Raw genomic sequence first — 21,154 nt, 5'->3', positions numbered from 1 at the left:
ATTAAATTCATATTTTTCAACAATTGTGCTTAATTATTACATTATTCATCGTCAATGTGTCTATCATAAAATATTAATTGCAAAGTATAAATATTTTAAGTAATTTTTGCAAAGGTCCTTGCTAATTGGGTTGCATTTCATTTTTGAAAATGAGTGGGCGTTATATTAATGAGTTTGTTTATATAATATATGAATTTGTTGAATTATGAATGCAATCGAAGTTATGAAATTTGTTTAGAATGCAATTTTGTATTGTGGAATTGCTCGGTGTAATGTACGAAGGAAAGAGAACAGAAAATTTGACTAGTCATCATAGCAAGTCATTATGAGGGTTGTGCAGATAGTGTTGCCTACATAGTACTGCAGCAGTATGTTTTGCGTCAGAAAGGATGGCCGCCGATCTGAAAACAAAGCCAGTAGCCTTGGTTAGACTGTGCTCATGCAATGCTCCTGCATACTGAGTTGAACCATTCTGAGTGAAGGTAGTACGCTTGCTCTCAGCTGTTTAGAGGTGACTGACTTTTTTGACGTCTATGTCTTGTCCACTGTTTTGTATGTGGTTGTGTTTTTTTTAATTATTATTTTGATAAAGAAGTGCGCGCCGAATGGACGCGAAGCCCACAGTTTGTTTTATTTGATCGTTTCGTTGCACAGAAGACCTCAGATAGGTAGATACAGTTTACAATTTGGCACCTTTCACAGCAGCTTGGTTTCGTTTTTGTTTATCCCAAGATAAATACAAAGAACGGCATCACGAACAAACGGAAGATGAGCAGCGAACTCACGCAGGAAGAGGTAAGCATCTGCAATTCATTCAAAATTATTTACATTGCATGTTGAAAATTTTCCAAAAAAAAAAAAAAAACAAGAAGAAGCTTGTTCACACATTGTGGATGTGGATGTTTTCTGAAAATGCAGTAAAAGCCATCTTGTTGTTACTGCATGATTTGGATGTTTTACTTCAAGACATGTTGCATTTTGCAAATCATTTCATGCATAAACTTATTTATACATTGCTTGCATTGTTTTCCTTTGTGTATTATTTTAAATGTTTTTGTGACTCCATATTTTTAGATTCGCAAAAGAAGATTGGCACGATTGGGTGGGAGTGCTGGTTTTGGTGGAACCTCAACATCTACATCACCTCCAGCAACTCCAATTTCTCAAAGCCCTAACAATAACATTGGGGTGCAGCAAAAGGAGGGCAACAATGGTGAAGCAGCTTTAGAAATTGAATGTCCGATGAATGTGGAGATGAAGGAAGACATTACACGAAAGTATGAGAATGTCTTTCAGGTGCCAAGCAAGCCAATTGATATCGGAGTGGCTTGTGGCAGTAGAACCAGAACTAGACCACCGCCTCAGAGAAGTGACTCAGAAACCAGTTCCATACATATGGAAGTAGACGAGGTGAGTGGTGAAAAAGTTGGTGGTGGTAATACAGATATTGATTCTGGTATTGAAAATATGGAGGTGGAGGAGGGGGATTCCAGGAGACAAAGAACATCATCATCGACGGAGATGACTGAAGAGCAGCTGATGAACGCCATTGCAAGAGTATTGCTCTGCAGTTTTAAGGAAGCAGATCCACTTTATTTGCCTCAAACTGCTGAAGCACTGAAAGATAAATCAACTACTGTATATGCAGATATTATTTCTCAGAGTGTAACAGAAGTAATATTTAGAATAATGGAAGGAAATGCTCAGAATTTACAAAGCGACTTAGAATATGAAACAAATGCTAGTCCAGGCAACACTGTGAGCTCAAGCTCATCAAGTCCCATCGACACTCGAGGAGAATTGGTCAAGTCAACTGTAGGAGATCTGGAAACTAAGAGCCAAGCCTTTAACTACCTCATGGAATGTTATGTTCGTGTTAACGTGGAGGAAAGAAACCATCCTAAGAAGTCCAGCATTCCTCCGTACAGCGAATTATTGAGCGATCTCCGATCGCAAATCATTCATCACTCTGTTTTGTTAATGCGCGAATGTTTTTCTTCGTCCGAAGAGATGAAGAGGGAAATGCCGTTACTAGTTCGACCATTGGTCCATCAAACTCTGCCACGTGGCTATTTAACGGAGCTGGTTCTTCGCACGCATATGGATGTGCCATTGTTCAATGTTATATTTATGCCTATATTATTAGGAACGCATACTTTGATGAAATACTCTAGTATCGTCGCTAACTTGCACCGCTATCCAATCCAAGTTCTTTCAGAATTAACAGAAATTCGGTGCGGGGCTCGTCCGCTTTGCATGTTGATCACGCAATTGCCAATATTTCACCCGGAACTATGCACCAATTCCGTTGGTCGCGAATTCGTCTTGAAATCGTTCTTCGGTCCATTCCTCTCGGTGTCTGTGTTCGCCGAGGACGAGCCCAAAGTTGCCGAAAGGTTCTTCTCGGGATACGCATGTGATAAAACCATTAATCTCACACTTCAACAAGAACTGGAGAACACTCGTGTTAATCTGTATAAAATTTTCCACGAAATGCTAGCGAATGTCTCCAGCAGAGAACCAATGCTCAAATATATCGCAACTGTATTAAAACATAATGAAAAACGTTGCCAATTGCACATCGAGGAGAGCATTTTGATTGGAGATGGTTTTATGTTAAATCTCTTGAGCGTTATGCAAATGTTAGCAGTGAAAGTTAAGTTAGACAAGATCGACTTCATGTATCCATTCCATGAAAATGCACTAATCAACATTAAAAACGAAACGCGAGTCATGTTCACCTCCCAAGAAGTTACAGACTGGTTGCAAAAAAGAATTGGTAACTATAGCGACTATACGATGAATTATATTATAAATTAAACTTTTTCAAATTTTAGATGACGGCGAGAAATGGAACGAAGTCAAGTTTGCAACGAAATGCTGGTTCTTGACATTGCATTGTCATCATGTAGCGCTTATGCCGACCTTACAGAAATATCAGAGACGTTTGCGTCTTATGAGAGAGTTGCAGAAATTGATTGATGATACTGTTGCTTCAGAAGCTCAATGGAAAAATACTCCGTACGCAAATAGAAACAAACTATTCATAAAGAAATGGAAGCAACAGCACAAAAAACTAACAAAGTCGAAAATTTGCGCGGACACCGGCGTCCTGGATAAAAATCTGATGAGAAGAACGCTAATCTTCTACACACAAGTTGCCGAATACTTATTATACCTATTGACAAATTCAAAACCGGGAGCTTGCGTCAATACTCTGCCTCTTCCGCACAACTCTGATGTGCCAAACGTCTTCTCCGCAATTCCGGAGTGGTACGTTGAGGACATCGCCGAATTCCTTTTGTTTGCGTTACAGTGAGTATATCAAATTGGAAATTTTTGTTCTTCTTTTCTATAACATGTTTATCTTTTCAAGTTTTATTCCGAAAGTGATCATCGAAAATATGGAAGACACCATGATAACATTTTTATTGGCAATGGTTTGCTGTTCTAATAGCATTAAAAGCCCGTACTTGATTGCCAAAATCGTAGAAGTGATTTTCACCATAAATCCGCAAGTGCAGAATAACACGGAATCTTTACACAACCGCATAATGTCGCATCAAATTTCGCAAACACTATTGCCTAGTTCGCTGATGAAGTTCTACACGGACGTTGAAACGACTGGATCCAGTTCGGAGTTTTACGATAAATTTACTATTCGCTACAACATTAGCTTAATCTTCAAAGGGATGTGGGTATCTCCGGTGCACAGGCAAGCATTGATAAACGAGTCTCGGAGCGGTAAGCAGTTTGTCAAGTTCGTAAACATGCTTATGAACGACACGACCTTTTTGTTGGACGAGTCCTTGGAGAGTTTAAAGCGGATCCACGAAGTTCAAGAGTTGATACGAGACACACAAGGCTGGGCCAAAATGAGCTCGGAACAACAACAAACGCGTATGCGCCAAATGAATGCCGATGAGCGGCAATGCAAGTCATATTTAACATTGGCCCGGGAAACGGTCGACATGTTCCACTACTTGACCACGGACATCAAGGAACCGTTCCTGCGTCCGGAACTCGTCGACCGTCTGGCCTCCATGTTGAATTTCAATTTGACGCAATTATGCGGCCCTAAATGCAAGAATCTCAAGGTGAAGAATCCGGAAAAGTACGGCTGGGAACCGAGATGGCTTTTGAGTCACATCGTGGACATTTATTTGCATTTAGATTGCGAAGATTTTGCAAGGGCAATCGCTGGCGACGAACGTTCTTTCAGCAGAGAACTATTCGATGATGCCGTGACCAGGATGGAGAGATCCACCATAAAGTCGGGCGTAGAGTTGGAGCAATTCAGGACTCTGTCATCGAAGGCACAACAGATACTGGAGGATAATCAGAAATCCGAAGACTGGATGAACGACGCTCCCGACGAGTTCAAAGATCCTTTGATGATGACTGTGATGACCGATCCTGTACTATTGCCGAGTGGTCTCATCATGGACCGTTCCGTTATAATGAGGCATTTACTAAATAGCAGCACTGATCCCTTCAATAGGCAACATTTGACTGAAGACATGCTTGTACCAGGTAAATATCAACGAACATTTCCATAACACAACATCATAATATAATTTTGTTATCTCTTTTTTTTTCCACCAGCTACTGAGTTGAAGGAGAGGATAAGATCTTGGAAAGCAGAGAGATCCAAATCTACTTAAGGTATTTCAATTAATTCTCTTTTTCTTCATTTATATTTTATTTAGTGCAATTGTGATTTGGGCTTATACAATTATTTTTCCCCCCCTCATAAACAATAAAGAAAGTGAAATGGAAACTGCCAATCTTAAATTAAAAATTAACAAAAAATAATGATATATGTAATAAATAAACAGAACAGAAATATGAAACAAACTACAAATTGTGTATAGATTTATTATAATTATAATTGTGTTTTGTATATATTTGATTTGAGAAAGACTTGCGTTTATTATAGTAGTATAGGCTAAATCCAATAATGATAAGATGAACAATGAAAATTGTGCAGATTTGATTTTATTTACGTATGTGTAAGTTTTTTGTAAGGTAAAACATTAAGTTTAAAATTTTTTATATGAACTGTATCAAATATAAATAAAAGATGTGGTACTCTATGTAATCACCTCAGTGATTGTATATTATTTCCCTTTCCTATATGAAATGAAAACATCTGAAAGTTTTGTATATACAAATAGCAATTAATAGTATATGAAGAATATATGATGATTGTACAATATATATATATATGAAAACTAGATATGTAAAATTGTATAGGGCAAGGTAAATAAAATATAAAATGATTTTATCTATGACATTTATATTGTAATAAGAACGTAATGATACAAAACAAATTACAATCTCTATATTCTATATAATTGTTACACGAAATTAAAGATTTTGTTTTCACATAATTTAAAGCAGTCTACTTGAAATGCTGAACAGTTTCATTGAGGAAGCCACAAATGCAAAAATATTCTCTCTTGTTTTTTTTGTCTCCATCTTGTTTCTTTAAATAATTATTTCCATTTTCTCAGAATACCATTTTGAGCAAAGAGGATAACATACTTTTACACAATATATATATTTATAACTTAAGAAATAAGATATAGTCACTCACACACACACTAACTTTTTCCCTGGTTCTTGGAAGAGGATATTTTGGTTTCTGGATTTATAAAACGAAAGTTAGTAGTTACGTTCATGTTTAAGGCATATTCTTTAAGGATATAATATATTCTTCTATAAATTGTCTCATTTAAAAATACGTGTAAATGGATCAAAAGGTTATTTGTTTTCAAATATATGATTATATAATTATTAGGAGCAAGCGAAAAATACTTGGTTTTAATCTTAAATTACTAGAAATAATAATAGTAATAATAATAATTATAATCTTTGATGTCTCTCTCTTTTATTTCTGATGTTTCCTCCCTTACGATTTTCTTTTCTTTGTTTTGCTTAAAAAATATCCTCCACTCTAATCTTTCCAATCCTTCTTAATCTCGAACGTCCACTCCCATTTCAAGTGTTCATTTTTGTCATCGTCGGTGAATAAGGATTGAACTACGTAGGAACCCCTGGCCATCATTCCGCTCGGGGCGTCCTCCGATGGGGTGGTGTATGATTGCATCTCCGTTTTCGGAGCGTAGGAACCCACCATGTGGGCCATCTTGTCCACTGTAATTAACACAATCAGATTAACCATTCTTTTACTGATATTAACAATATCAGTTAATACAATATATACCTGGATCAGTCAATCCTGGCCACATTAAAAAAAAAAGGATAAACAACAAATGTTGAAATTTAACACAACAATGAGTAAAGTGCAATTTCAAGCATATTTACCTGGAACAGCCATTCTGTATGTCTTCTGGACATACTTCAGTCCGTGAACAATCTCCCTTTGCACCAGGAACTCTATGCGAATCTTGTAAGACACTCCCTCCTTGATGACAAAAGTCTCCTTTTTCAGTTTGCTCAAATCACCAGACAGGTCTAAGGCAATCTCTGGCCTATCAGCAACCACAAGAACAAGCTTCTTAACAATAACACGACGTGGATTGTCAGGCTCTGCAATTTAATATGCAAAGTGAATAACACACCTTTTTTGGTGCAAGGTATCCATATACCCAGACCTAACCTGGTAACAATGAGAAAACTCACCAACAATCACTACACCCGATTGGGCGTTGCCTAGCAAGGTTTCTTTGTATTTCCTGAGGCTCTCATCCTCCTGATCAGCAGCCAGGATCTCTTCAATTGACTTTTCTGGTGGAGGCTTGTAGCTAGACTCGATCTCATTGTCGACTCCTTCAGGGGTGGAAACTGGCTCACCTTCAGACATTCTGAGGTTTCTTCTAGTTAGTGTGGTTTAAAAACAGAGGGGTTCTATCTACTTTTTATTTTCAAAAAAATGTCACTTTGGGGTGTGTTCCTCAGTTGGGGTCTAATATTAGAGTTTCTGCCAACTATGTAAAATTATAGTATTTCCACAATAATACTAGTGCGTGAGAGGGACTGAGAGAGAAGTAGATACGGGAGGATGTTGATAAGAAGAGATAAATAATTCGAGTTGCTTATATTTTTTTTTTTACGAGATAATAGAATTTGCACCGGTATTACTCATACGTATAATATAGCCGTCTATATTTCATAAGCTCAGTCGCGAAATACACACTATGGGTTTTTTTACTGCTTATGAGGCATATCGATTTTATTTTTATCCAATTCGATTCAGCGGATTCGTTTACTTACATTGTTTACGTTGATGCGAAGCTTATTAACTAAAGTTATTTGTGCGGATTTATAAATACTGGATACTCTTTCACTGGCTGCGGCTACTTTCCTCTTGTTTTATTACTTTTTTGTTTTTCTTCTCTCTTCCTCTCCTCACTTTATTTGCGGTATACTGCGGTCTCCGTACTCGTCCCACACACGAACACACAGATGCACGAAATATATCGATGAGCGGAACACGCAGGAACAAGTTCGAATTGCATGCGCCGTTCTGCTGCTCGGCCCACCCCGAGTTAGGGTGAAACTCTGGTTGCCTACCATCATTCATCGAAAGAATCAAAATATCTGTTATCCAATACCTCATTAAAAAACATATACATACATGAAAACAATATGTGTATTGTTGTCTAATCGTCGTTCATTAGAAGATTACAGAGATTTCACCAAATCTATATCTTATTTCAATTATATTATATTCAGAACAGAACCGTAAACCGAAATTAACCGGAATTTTTAACTGAATCGTAACTGAAACCGGAACAAAAAAATTGCTCAATGGAAAAACCGAAACAGAACTCGGAACGATAATTATGTATAATTTCGGTTCATTTGTTTTTTCATTAAATTAATTCATAATCGCCGGTGCTAATGTTTATTTATATAGACATTCAAAAAAAATATGTTTTGGACATTATGTTGGTCGGTATATTGTTAATAGAGTAAATAAACATTACAAAGTGCATGTATTGAACTAGTCATTAATTAAGGTTTATTTCTTTTGTATTTTCAATTTTATAACTGGAAATTTGTAAATAAAATTAAACCAAAATTGCTTTTTTTTTCGATTTTAAATTTTAATTTCAACCGCAACTGAACCGGAACCGAATCCAAACTAAATCGAAATTTTTAGACGAACCGAAATTGAAGCTGTTTACTTGGTTTACTTGGAACGTAACCGTAAACCGGAACGAAATTAATTTCGTTTCGACTATCTGATTATATCATTACCCTACAAGGAACAAACTTTACATTCTTTTTTTCATTTTTTTGTTAGCATCATCTACTATAGAGACACAATCAACATGTATATAATATACAGCGGAACCTCGCTTAACCAGTTTAATCCGTTCTAAAATTTCCGAATTTTTACTCATCTAGTGAAACATATTCAAAAATATACATAATATGCGTACACAAGTTTTAAAAATGATGTAGCAGACGCGCATCATCTCTCTCGTTATGTGAAACATCGCTCGTTAAGCGAGTAATTTTTCTTATAATTAATTTTGCTTGTTAAGCGAAATGCTCGTTAAGCGAGGTTCCACTGTATAGGATTTGTTGTCTAATATAAGATACCTTCATTATTTCAAATTTATCTAACATTGTTAGATTACAAAGATTTAGAACTAAACGTTTTCTATAAATTAATTATTTAATACCTTCACTAAATTTCAACAAAATGTCTATACTGATTTTTCAATCCTTGTCCAACTTTCTTCATCGAATTGAAGAAAATTATTGTTGTTTATCATGTTTATTAGATGTATGCGATTCAAGTAAAATATCTAGTCTTTATTTCAATTCGAGCGTTCAGCTCATAAATACACTAATAAATAAAGGGATACCCACAATAAATAAATAAATAATACAGGCAAAACTGGATGAGATACATAAATAAATGTTAGTTGTATGTTTTGGTGATTTTAGGCGTGGGCGTTTGCCTTCATGGTGCTTTCGGTGGGGGTTTCAGCATGGACCGCGCTGCCGACGCAAGCTTCTTCGATACCACGGAAGCTATGTGCGAGCTCCTCTTCCACATATATTCCTTGGTCTTCTCATGGTTATCTGCACTATCAACTCTCATCTGAAAATAGTTAATTCATGTAGTTCAATATTCTAAATATTGTATTTATATATATTCTAAGTACAGCAAATTAAGTACAACAACTATTTAATTTGCTCATCTCTAGTTGAGAACATTAAGACTTACTATTCTCACCATAGTTTCATTTTAAATGAATATTAGAAGTCTATAACAGCTCAAGATTTAATTATCTTTTTAGTAATTATTTGTGTCCAATCAACAATTACTATTTGTATCATATATGTAAATAGTAATAAAGAAACAAATATATTTGGTAATAATCAAACATAAATTGAACTATGATATTTTATCGAGTTGTTAAATCTCCCTTAATTGAATTGAATATTAGTTACGATTGACCAATTTGGTGTAATTACAATGCGATTGAAAAAAAATCACAATTACAAACATCCAGCAGCGGCCATTTCGACATCATAGTGAAAATAATAATGTTGAATCATTCTAAACATAACATGTTGATATTCAGTTAATTAAATTGTTTGTTTCGAGGTGATCATTACCTACTTGTGTTTAAAATACAATAGTAAACTATAACTATTATAATTTTATGAAGATAATTTGAAATATTTGTCTTTAATAGTTAATTTTCAGTATTTAAACATACATTTAGTTTTCCTTATTACAGATGATCTTTTTAAAAAATTAAAGTCATAAATTAGAAGAAGCAATGTGTATGTGATTATTATAAAATTTAATTATATTGTTAATATTATAAGATGTTAAGAAATTTCCTGTTATGAAAGTAACTTTTCTACGTTTATAATTTACTCTTGAAGATCGGCCATGAATTAAATTAAATCAAAGTATTGACCCGTCGCATCCTCCAATTTTCAACATCCTTTCAAAAAATTATTAAGAAATATTTTATTATAATAATAAAAACGTAAATCAAATTAATATAAGTTTCTATTTAATTATTTTTAACCTTGATTTAAAAGAAGCTTTGAATTTCTAAGAAAATTACTCAATTTTACGTTTAATGTCCTTGCTGAGTGAATATATTTGTTTATTTTTTAATTGTATTAATTATTAGAATTTTTATTTAAGTGAATGTAATTTACTGATTTGTGTAGTTACCTTTTTACTTACTTGCTTTGGTTGCAGAACTTTGATGGAATGCAAAGTGGCTGCACCTCCATGTACGATTCTCAAGTTCAATTTACCAATCATTTCAGCGGTGGTTGCTGTGGCGCTCTTCAGTTCGCGCTTGGCGCCCCTTCCGAACTGAAATCATCGCGATTATTACAACTTTATCTGAAAGAAACGTTTCGCATATTTACTTCTTTCTCCACCCTCAAAGTGAGCGGTCCCAAAAAGAAGTTAGTTTTGACTGTAGTATAGTCCCTCATCATGTTAACAGCGACATCACCTTCCCTTCTGAGGGTACTCAGACCGAACAAAGTCGCCCTCGCTCTCGTAGCCTGCTTCTTGTTGCTTCCGCTTCCGCTCTTGGTCTTGTTCTTAGTTTTGTTCTTCTTCTTGTTGCCTGTGCTCGGACTCGCTCTTACTTCTAATGTAACGTTCTTAATAGGCACCGTTTTTGTGATGTCGCTCGCTTTGGAGATGAGGATGAAAGCTGGTTCGCGCGATTCGCTTTCCGTCGCTCTGGCGATCTCCGTGTCACCCATCTTGTTGGTGGCCCTCAAAGGTTTCTTGGTCTTGTTTGATTTACGCTTGTTGGTCGTGTTCTTGGTCTTCTTCGTCTTGTTCTTGTTGGTTTCGGTCGGCTGAGTCAGTTTCACTCGAACCGGGTCATAGGATTTCCCTAGGATCCTGTTTATGCGACCCAGGATGTTGTCTACGAATCGGTTGTATTTCGAGATGTAAACCTGCGGCATCCGTGTCTGCGTCTGGGATGCTGGATGCTGCTGCACCGATTGCTGCTGCAGTGCACCTGCATCACCACATTACGTTAAAAATGCTTTCTACATTCAGAATGTTATTTGATTTGTTGTTGTTGTTATTTTTTTTTAATATTATTATTATTATCATTATTATACGAAAAGAAATTTGTTGTAATAATGCAGAGCTTAATTATCTACTGTTGCTTCTCGGAGATAATTAAGTGGATAATCACGTCTCTTTAATGGAACGGTTGTCGGTAGGTGAAGTGAAGTAGGTCACCCAATGGCCTTGTTACATGACTTTCTTGTTTGGTGCGCGAGATCCGAGGTCATCGTCATCATCACCATCATCAACATCATTCCACCTGCCGCAACGTTTCTTCCTAGCGCGACGCATCTCCACAAAGACGCACTCCGATCAAATGAAACTTAATAACAATTCATTAGTCGAACGGCCGCAGGACATTCGTGTCCCCATTTATCATCACACGATTACCTTGAACCTGACCGTTCCCAAAACGGACGGAGCGCGCCTAAAATTTCTCTTTTCCATCATCTCGCGTTATTAGTTTGTTTTCACTTCATCGCATTTAGCAAATTTCCATCGATTCCGTTAATAACTGTTCACCGGTCGTTATTATAGATTTTATTGGTATTACCTATTATTAATTTTTTTTTGGATGCGAAGAAGTGAACTTTGGTTTGGAGACCGTTTGTAACTTGTTTCTTTATTGTCATGAACGTTAAATTGTTCTGCAAACAAGTGTTCTTTTTTTTTGGTAGTTGATGTCAACTTCTTATATATGTTTTGGGAATTATTAAGAATTTGTACTTGTTGTATGTAAGTGAGTATATGTGTCTGTTTGTGTGGTGTTTATATATGTGGGTAAATGACCATGACCTGGTATGGCCAGTGACCCGATCGAGAAAACTCGAGGTACCGTTACCAAATACCACACCACCACACATCATTAATGTCTAATTGCCGCATTATCATTAAGTCTCTCATTCAATGTACAGTACATTTGAATAAACCTGCGGAAAATACATTAGACTACCGCCATTTCCACTAATTCCTAGCTGTTAATACCACTACTTATTATATACTTAATGCTACAGTTCTAAAACTAATCAACTACAAACTACAACTGTCATAATCACAGAACCGAAATCCAATAAACTAAGACCTTTGCATGCCTTTCAGTAAAACTCAGACTCCATGCTATTAATGCATTCAATAATAACAAAGAAACAACATCACTTACCATTATTATTATTTTATTTTTTAATTAGAAACCACCAAGACAATTTCCATCAATCGTACAAAAACGAAAAAAATAAATAAAAACAAAACAAAAACACAACAATGCTGCAAAAATTAAAAGGATTATTGTCACATCATTAAGAAAATGATCATGCTTCCACCGAATCCCAGCCCAACCACCAATAATAGATTAATTATTAAATTAATTTTAATGCAACAAGACACATGCAAAACTTGGTTAATCGTTATTTAAATTACTATATGCATTAGGCCTAGATAAATGTCACAACATAAAACAATTGTTATTTACAAGGTAACATATTATATCAGAAAGAAGTCAATAAATAAAACAAAGTTGTTTTTTTTTTTGGTTTACTTTTAATAAATAAATCTAAATTTCAAAAATAAAATTTTCCAATCGATACCGCAATTTGTACAGATTGTGCGTGTTATTTGATACATTATACAAAGTAACTAACGAGGAATATTCTTTTGCAAAAGAAGATTGCCACCATATAAACATGTGCGACATGTACCTAGTTTAATGCAACTAAGTTCCTTTATTATTTTTTTTTTTTTAAATAAGGACATTCTCTCACAAACTCTTTCTCACGTTTACTCGGCAAATAAATAATTAAATAAATAAATAAATTAGAATTGAGCGTAGAATTCATTGTTGGTTTTCATGTTGTTGTTGTTTTTTTTTTTAGATTCTTAGAAAAAAAAAAAAGGGGTGTAGTAGAGTTGGGGATGAGGTATTGCTTCCTATTTCTATCGCACTTTGTTCGATTTTCTCGATTTGTGTTGGTGGTTACGTGATTTGTTTTTCTTGTGATGTGTTTTACTGGATTTCGACTCACGTGAACGTTTGGCTTCGATGACGTCGTCGAGGTCCGTTTCATCGTCATCATCATCATCATCGTCGTCGTCAGCGGCGGTATCATCATCATCATCGTCGTCATCGTCATCGTCACCGGTAATATCGTCTAAGTCATCGTCATCGTCGTCATCGTCATCGTCTTCAGCCTCGTCGTTCTCCGGTACCGGAGCGACGACAACAGGCTGCGCCACAACGTTCGAAGCGGCCACCTCGGTGGGGTCTTTGTCAACGACGGAAGAATCGCTTTCAGCGGATAAAGGACTGTCTGTCTCACCGGCTAAACTCTCGTCGGCTTCATCGGCGATCGATGATTCAGGTACAACTGGGGATTCCGGTACGCTCTCCACGGGCTGCGTCAATCCGGTGGACGGGGATACATCATCATCATCGTCATCATCATCATCGTCCTCTATAAATTTCAAACAAATTAATTAGATACATTGAAAGGTTACATCAATTTAAAAAAAATCCTACCTCCTAGGATGTCATCGAAGAAACGTTCGAAGTAGTCCTCATCATCATCGTCGTCATCGTCATCATCATCGGCAGGAGAATCATCATCATCGTCGTCGTCATCATCATCATCGTCGACGCCCAAGTCCAAGTCATCATCGTCATCGTCGTCGTCATCATCATCATCGTCCGAAGACGACGTCGATTGTCTTCCTGTGGCTTTGGCAACTTCCTTGGATTCTTCGACCTTAACTTCAGTTTCTTTAACTTCCGTCGAAACCGGTGTTACAAAGACACCCGTCGCATCCTCCTGCTTCTTGCCTTCCTCTTGTACCAACGCATCGGCATTAATTGGACCGGCTTTTACGTAAATTGCGCAGAGGCACACGGCAGCAGCCGCCAACAGTAATATCCTCATCGTGATTCTGCAAAATTGCAAAGTCTATAACAATAAATCCGACTAACGGAGCTCTGCTCTGATTGCGCTATTTTTTTTGCGTGCAACCAAGAACCGCGCATTCATAAATCACTTTTTGCTACTACTTACGTTTGATAATATTTGGTTCGCTCGTCGTACGATTACAGTCTTCTATCACTTATTTTCTGTGTGTGTGTATATTTTCGGCAAATGTTTAGGCACTGATAAAATCGGTGATTGGGTCACTTGTTATTAACAACGCAAAGCTATTGACCGGTGCTGACCGCTCCGGAGCGGAATCGACTAACAGGTCGTTTGTACAGAATACTCCTCTTATACCAGGACTGACGTCACTCTTGGAGGAAGCCACCGCTTTTATAAACATATATATAGGTGTATGTAAGAGACTCCTCCTTCTCCTCCTCTTCCTCGTCGTTCTTCATATGTGTACATGCCTCCAAATTAATTTCACAGAAAGAAAATTTAAGGATACAAAAAAAAAATATTGCTTGCTGCCTGTGTATGACATACTATTAGCATCTCATCGACAAGAAGAAATTCGCAATTAGCAGAAACCATCCAACGCACTTCCCATGTTTGTAAATACTTTTAAGGAATCTTCATTACATCAAAATGTTAACAATCCCAATTTACCTTAACTTTTGTCATAATGTATTAATAGATCTAGATCAAATTAATACAATTTCTATTACTGATAGATAGCATTATTATTAAATATTTATAATTATACATAATTGGAAACTAATTGGAAATTCGTCTTGATGTTTTTTATTCAACTTCATATTGAATAATTTAATAATTAGTATTATATTTATAATTTTAATTATATTAAATAACTATCGAAATCTATAATATTTTGATATTCACTAATTTGCATATTCAATAATTAACTAAAACTAAAATTAATACGAATTCAATGAAATAATCATAATAAGTTTATATTATTTATAATAGAGATGACAATATTGGATGTATACTTTTGATTTTAGATATTACCAATTCAACTTGTGGCGATTAATAGAAAATAGTTGAATTAAACAATTTAGAAAAAATGAGAATCTTTTTGGATGCAAGTATTTTCTGTGTCAATAATAGAAAATTTTGCTTTAAAACGAAAACAGTTTCTCGTTCTGAATTCAGGTGGAATTAGATGTAACTCGTTTGTTAAGTTTGTTCGCCTCCAAAGTGCACTTCATTATCTCCACGTCGCTTGCGGTTAGAAGACGATGTTTTCGTTTTTCAATAACCGAAGAGCCGAATCTTGTTTGTCAAGTACATCGAGTTCTTATTCTTATTCCATCCATAAAGAGATAGCGCATCACCAATAAGAGTGTGCACGATTTCGTTTTTCAAAATACAAACGAGGATGAGCGCTTCTCTCATCCTGTTGATCACGTTCCTCTTCTTCATCACCTTGCTAGCCTTCTTCTACATCTCGTTCGTTCGTTCGATACCCTTTTTTTTTTCTTCTTCTTTCTTTCGTTGTTATTTCCTCTTTCTTATTCTTGGTGCGATCGAACGTTCTCGACCTAGACAGAGGAGAAAGTTTTCTCCGCTCATTTTTTTTGTTCTTTCTTTTTTTCGTCCGCCTCGCCAACGAAGACCGACCGACCGATCGATTCAATAATAATAACGGTTCGGAAATATTCATATCGCATTTATAATCACAGATTCATTATGGCATTCCTCGGTTATATGACATCGAAAATGGCACATGCACAGCAATATGCTTGGTGACTAGATTGTCCGCATCGGTGAATTCCTCCGCGACCCACCAGAACGAACGTATGCCTTCGACACACACGGGCATTTCCATGCGCGACAAAGCACGAAATTGTTCCGGAATACTAAATTGACTCTTCAAAAATTCGGACACCTCTCCTCGTTTTCAAACTCTTTGTCTTTCATTCTCATTTTTTTTGTTTGTCTTTTTTGGTATCGTTCATTTAAATAACAATTAATTATTTTGAAAATCAGAACGACGACGACGCCTCTTCGGTTTCGCGATAAAAGAAAGAGTTGCGCGCACCTCCAAACCATGTCAAAACACTTTGAATAATTGTCCATTCATGCAGTCGCAAATCTTTATTTGCTTAACGCTTGTTCTTGTTCGAAGCAGTGTTGATTTTACACAATTTCATTTTAATTGCCTTTCTCCACTTGTTTATTTTCAAATTATAATCGATTGCGCGTTTTAACCAATCTTCAATAAACTCAACTAAATATCTATCAGCGACTTTCCTGTACAAACATTCTTAAAGTTTATTGGAATGCATTTCAACAAAATATCATTTAGTTTCTTTACAAATATTTCATTAACTTTATAAGTTATTTATTACAAGATATTGTAAATAATTAACAGATAATTATCATTTTGATAAGATTTCTTCAATAAATTAATACTTAATAAATACACAAAACTTAACTTTATAAAAATATCAATATTCAATCTATAAATTGCAGAGAAATCAACTAAGAATTTAGTATTTTATGTAACAAAATATTCGATCTAAAAATTGTTTCCTAACTTTAGAGCAGTGGTTCCCAAACGTATTTGGCCTACCGCCCCCCCTTCAGAAAAAAAATACTCGGCGTCCCCTAGAAATCATTTTTTCTAATTCTTCTCTTCTTTTTTATGCTTTCACCGCCCCCTTACAGTTATTCATCGCCCCCAAATGCACCTGTGGCTATCACCGCCCTCTGGATCGCTGCAGCGTCCACCAGACGACGGTAGCGCCCACTTTTGGGAATCACTGCTTTAGAGAAAGAATCGAAAAACTACAGTAATTTTAATAAAACCCAAAAATTTCTTAAATATAATAACTGCATATTAACAAATATTATTTTTGATAAAACATCAATGACTCACTCAAAACTTAACGTTTGTTTTTTTTTCATTCGTGTGTGTCCATTTCATTACAAATATGTTACATGTAATATGCACACATGTTAGAACTTACAATAACAGTTAACGTCGTGTTCTGTTTTTTTTTCTTCTTCTTAACTGTTAATGTTTCTTTATAAAGACGATACTAAATGTTTTACCAATATAGAAAAAAAAATACCTATATGAAAATAAATAAAACATACGGCGACGTTTTGAACGCGAAAAAAAAAGTAGAAATCCAATTGGTTCGATAACAATGATTTTCGTTCTGCTTAAACTCGTTTCGAAATGACGTTTTTCTGTGTCGGAGGATTCATAAATAAACACGTTCAAACAGAACGCGGTTGCATTATTTATGTTTTCATGTGCGAAATGTTTATGGTCACTAGTTTTCTGGCGCGATATTGTTGTATAATTTATTTAATATTGTTCTATTGCTTGCACAAATGAATTTATTGCTACAACTTTATCAATTTTATAAAATTACGTGATTTTAAAATTGTTTATTAAATTAAGAATGAAATACTCCATAAAGGCAATTGATTTTCAAATGATTTCAACATATGAACATTTCGAAGTTGTTGAAACATTGCATTTTTTTTATATAGTAATATTTTTATTGAAATGATAAAAACTTATCAATAATGGATATAATTCTAAGAACCAACAATAAAGAAGTTTTATAATACTTTCCCAGGTATGGAAAATCAGGTTACTGTAGAAATACAAAATTTTTAATTAAATTCATTTGTTTTTTTTATAACTTTATTCTTAATTTGGCGATTGTTCTTCCCTAAGACTAATTAAATAATATTGAGGAGTAGATTATGTTTAGTATGCTTTAGGTCGCTGCTTCTTTAAGGAATCTGTTTACTTAAAAAAAAACGGTTTTCTAATTTCAACTTGTCTACATAACCGGTTTAAACCGAAAACCCTAAATCTGTTTATTCTGTACATTGGTTTTCTGTTCAAAATATAAAAGATAAGTTTCAATTGGCTACTACGCTCGATGGAATCTATTCTGAATCTTGCACTGATAACCAGCGTCTAATTTGCATACATAGATGTGCGTTGATAAGAAATTAATACAATTTGAATCATTATTTGTATGAATTTCAAGCGAGATTATATTGAGGAGTACAGTATGTTTAGTATGCTTTAGGTTACTGCTTCTTTATGGAAACTGCTTAGGGTTTATACAAAAACCGACCTAAAAAAAAACCGGTTTTCGAATTTCAACTTGTCTACAAAACCAGTTTAAACCGAAAAATCACAAATAAAAGACATATTTCAATCGGCCACTACCCTCAATGAAAGCTATTTATTCTGCATCTTGCAGTGATATCTAGCGTCTAACTTGCATACATAGATGTGCGTTAATAAGAAATTGTACTGTTGAACACAACAATACAATTTGAATCATTATTTCTAGAAATTTCAATCGAATTTATTACAAATACTTAATTAATTACAATAAATAGATGTTAATAAAATTACAATTCCAAACAACAAAGCTATATCAATCTACTAAAACGTTTTCGATATTAGAAAAGTGCTCGTAACGCTCCTCAGTAAAAACTACATTTAGCACTTTCGGTTGTTGTGGAACGAAGAATCGTTTGGTAATTTCAATATTACACCTACGAAGAACTTTCCCATCCACATTTTTTTGGTTGTTGTTGCTTTTCTTTTCTTTCTATATATATTTTTTTCCTCTTTATTTTATCGGACCACAAATGCGATTCTTTTACTTTTCTAAAACACATCCACACAACAATTATCGGGTCGATGCTACAAATGAAAGTTGCGTGCGAGATGCCGCCTCGTTTTTCATTCCGGTTTCCTGGAAATCCACCTCAATCCTCCTTAATCCATCGTACAAGATAAAACTACTAATTCATCAGATAAATGACATCTACAACAATGGAAAAAAAAATGGAAGTGATATAATATTATCAAATTTTTTATGGATATGCTAATCTCATATTTATTTTTGAACGTGGTCTAAATACGATGAAGATTAACACGATAATATTTATGTAGTGAAATCTTGGAACATTTATAAGCTAAGATGTGGTTATACCGGAGTCGTGACCTCCAAGTTTCTACGCTTAACTCAAGTTCAACTTTATCCGTGTACTCTTCCTCATCTTTAAGACCTTTTATTTATTATTATTATTCATGTATTCCTGTAACCTTCGTGTCCTTGTAAAATTCTAATGAATAAAAAGGAATTTAAATATTTTAAATTAATTAATCTTCTATATTGTGAACATTGTAAAGAAAATCAAAAGAATCAAAATATCTTAAATACATTACTTTATTATTCATTTTCTAAGTAACTTGTCTATAAAATTTTAATATTAAACTAAATATTATTATATGTATAGCTCAATTCTCCATTGAATACTTAGTTCATAACAAGTAACTTGCCACGTATCACGTAATTAATACAAAATCTTGTAACGTAAATCCATGCTTAAACATTTAAGCTGTAAAACTGAAAATTTTAAAATGCATATGTAACCTGTATATATAAGTACTGACCTGCTTACGGTTGATGATTTGTATGGACCAATTGCTCGCTATTTATGTTAGTAACATCTGTGGAATACGCGTGAGTCATTAATATCGTTGGAATTTCGGATGAATTTGAATTTCAAATTAAACACGAAAGTTAATTAATTTAGTTTTGATTCCTCTCATTCTCAGAACTTTTACTGATTTTAATATCAATAGATCATAGTTTTTGCGTTTCTAGTACAGAAAACACTTTTACATATCATTAAGTAATCATTATCTTATGTTTTTTTATACTCATAATTGCATGGACTTTCTTTTAAAATCGGATTAAGGTCAGTTTTCTTAAAAATATTCACATTTTATGCATTTTATTATATATTAATAGATTTACTTTGTTGGAAATATCACGAAGTTTTTGATCATTTCATTTATTAAGATATCTGTTGTATTTAATTATAATAATGAAAAAAATATTAAATTCAATGTAAAATTGAGAAAATTTTATTGAATAAGAAAATTATATACAATTTTATATTACAAAGTTAGTTACCATTTATATATTTAATTAAAATCAATTTCATCAATATTTAGGATCAAAAAATTACACTTTTCTTCAATTGGATGTTGTTAGTATCTTTGAGTTGTAAAATAATATATAAAAATTTGATGATGCTTCAATTCTAGACGGTTTTCTATTGGAAAATGTATAAAATATATTGCAAAAATATGAAATTCTTAAAACCAAAACTTGTAATAAGATGTGCATTAATTTGGATTTAATAAGTAGGAATATCATCAACATTTGTTGGATCTTTTAATTTATTAAAAAATATGTAAAGTTTAAAAAAAAAAACATACGTTGAAACTTATACAGAGCCATTAGCTTTCCTATTGGAAAATGTGTATAAAAAAGAAAACGTTCTTTTATATTTCGAACAATAGGAAAAACCGTTTGGAATGAGTCGGAAGTGGCAGCGGCGTGTCGTGCCCGTGAAGAATAATTCGTAAGCGACCTTGCTCACGATTCTGTTTCTTCTTTTCTTTTCCCTTCTCATATGTGTTTGTGGGTCACACGCGCGTCAGTGGGTCACATACTTCTTCTTGCTCTACCCTGCCGGCCACAATTCAGTTTCTAAACTAGTTTTAATTTCAATTTCCAATACAAAAATTTCTTGAAATACCACCGAAACCAGCCGCACACGCAAGATGAAGAAGATCCAATTCCATTGGTACCCTACGTACCAGTCCTCAAAACTTCTTTGCCCCAACAATTATGTAAATAAACCACATAACTGTCGTGGATTCGTTATTGTATTAGACGGACGGAAGTGTATACCATGATTGGTATTCCCGTCCCAGTAAGAAACAAACGAACAGAAAAAAAAAAATATGTTATAACAAAACGAAAAATAAATTATACCAAATCGAATTTTCAATACCGTTAATGTCCATAACTTACAATTCTCGGAAATCGATTTCGTTTCACGTTCATGGGTGCAACCAAAGACGCCCTAAGTTCAGGAAACCAAACAAATATTGGTATCACCAATTTTCGATTATAATTTTCTTTTTGTTGCGGCGCATTTGAAATGCAAATCGAAGGAAGATTTCGGTATGGCACATCGGAGGTTGAAGACCTCTGACGCAAGGCAATGTTTACGAATGTAATTTCATTATTTATTAACGAACTGGTTCAACTTATGAAAAGAAAATCTAATCTGATCAAATTTATATTTTTTGTCCATCGACTACTTTCTA

The 21,154-nt window shown here is 34.5% G+C and overlaps 3 protein-coding genes across 5 annotated transcripts; 1 reads left to right on the top strand and 2 right to left on the bottom strand.

Annotated features, from left to right (window-relative positions):
• The first annotated feature begins 393 nt into the window (after positions 1-393).
• On the top strand, positions 394-5,097 carry LOC108567448 (ubiquitin conjugation factor E4 B). Of its 2 annotated transcripts, XM_017927935.1 has the most exons (6): positions 394-795; positions 1,075-1,410; positions 1,474-2,779; positions 2,838-3,315; positions 3,377-4,533; positions 4,606-5,097. In XM_017927935.1, exons 1-6 carry the CDS (start codon positions 769-771, stop codon positions 4,662-4,664), a joined length of 3,363 nt encoding a protein of 1,120 aa, XP_017783424.1. In that variant the 5' UTR covers positions 394-768; the 3' UTR covers positions 4,665-5,097. The 2 variants fall into 2 exon arrangements, with proteins under 2 accessions (XP_017783424.1, XP_017783423.1); XM_017927934.1 differs by having other exon boundaries at positions 1,075-2,779.
• A 236-nt stretch (positions 5,098-5,333) lies between these two features.
• On the bottom strand, positions 5,334-7,493 carry LOC108567476 (rho GDP-dissociation inhibitor 1). 2 transcript variants are annotated; one of them, XM_017927968.1, is made up of 5 exons: positions 7,240-7,493; positions 6,649-6,830; positions 6,331-6,555; positions 6,230-6,244; positions 5,334-6,159 (listed from the first exon to the last, which is right to left on the bottom strand). In XM_017927968.1, the coding sequence occupies exons 2-5, from the start codon at positions 6,827-6,829 to the stop codon at positions 5,960-5,962; spliced, it is 621 nt and encodes a 206-aa protein (XP_017783457.1). In that variant the 5' UTR covers position 6,830; positions 7,240-7,493; the 3' UTR covers positions 5,334-5,959. The 2 variants fall into 2 exon arrangements, with proteins under 2 accessions (XP_017783457.1, XP_017783458.1); XM_017927969.1 differs by lacking the exon at positions 6,230-6,244 and having other exon boundaries at positions 5,336-6,159; positions 7,240-7,490.
• A 1,425-nt stretch (positions 7,494-8,918) lies between these two features.
• On the bottom strand, positions 8,919-14,246 carry LOC108567475 (eisosome protein SEG2-like). Its single transcript, XM_017927967.1, has 6 exons — positions 14,095-14,246; positions 13,569-13,972; positions 13,075-13,503; positions 10,387-11,000; positions 10,196-10,330; positions 8,919-9,085 (listed from the first exon to the last, which is right to left on the bottom strand). Exons 2-6 carry the CDS (start codon positions 13,963-13,965, stop codon positions 8,945-8,947), a joined length of 1,716 nt encoding a protein of 571 aa, XP_017783456.1. The 5' UTR covers positions 13,966-13,972; positions 14,095-14,246; the 3' UTR covers positions 8,919-8,944.
• Positions 14,247-21,154: the final 6,908 nt, after the last annotated feature.

This window comes from Nicrophorus vespilloides, unplaced genomic scaffold, assembly GCF_001412225.1.
Source record: "Nicrophorus vespilloides isolate i.1.1-1 unplaced genomic scaffold, Nicve_v1.0, whole genome shotgun sequence".
NCBI classification, from domain to species: Eukaryota; Metazoa; Arthropoda; class Insecta; order Coleoptera; family Silphidae; genus Nicrophorus; species Nicrophorus vespilloides.
Note: the sequence above shows the minus strand (reverse complement) of the source record. Positions and strands in the feature narration are given on the sequence as shown.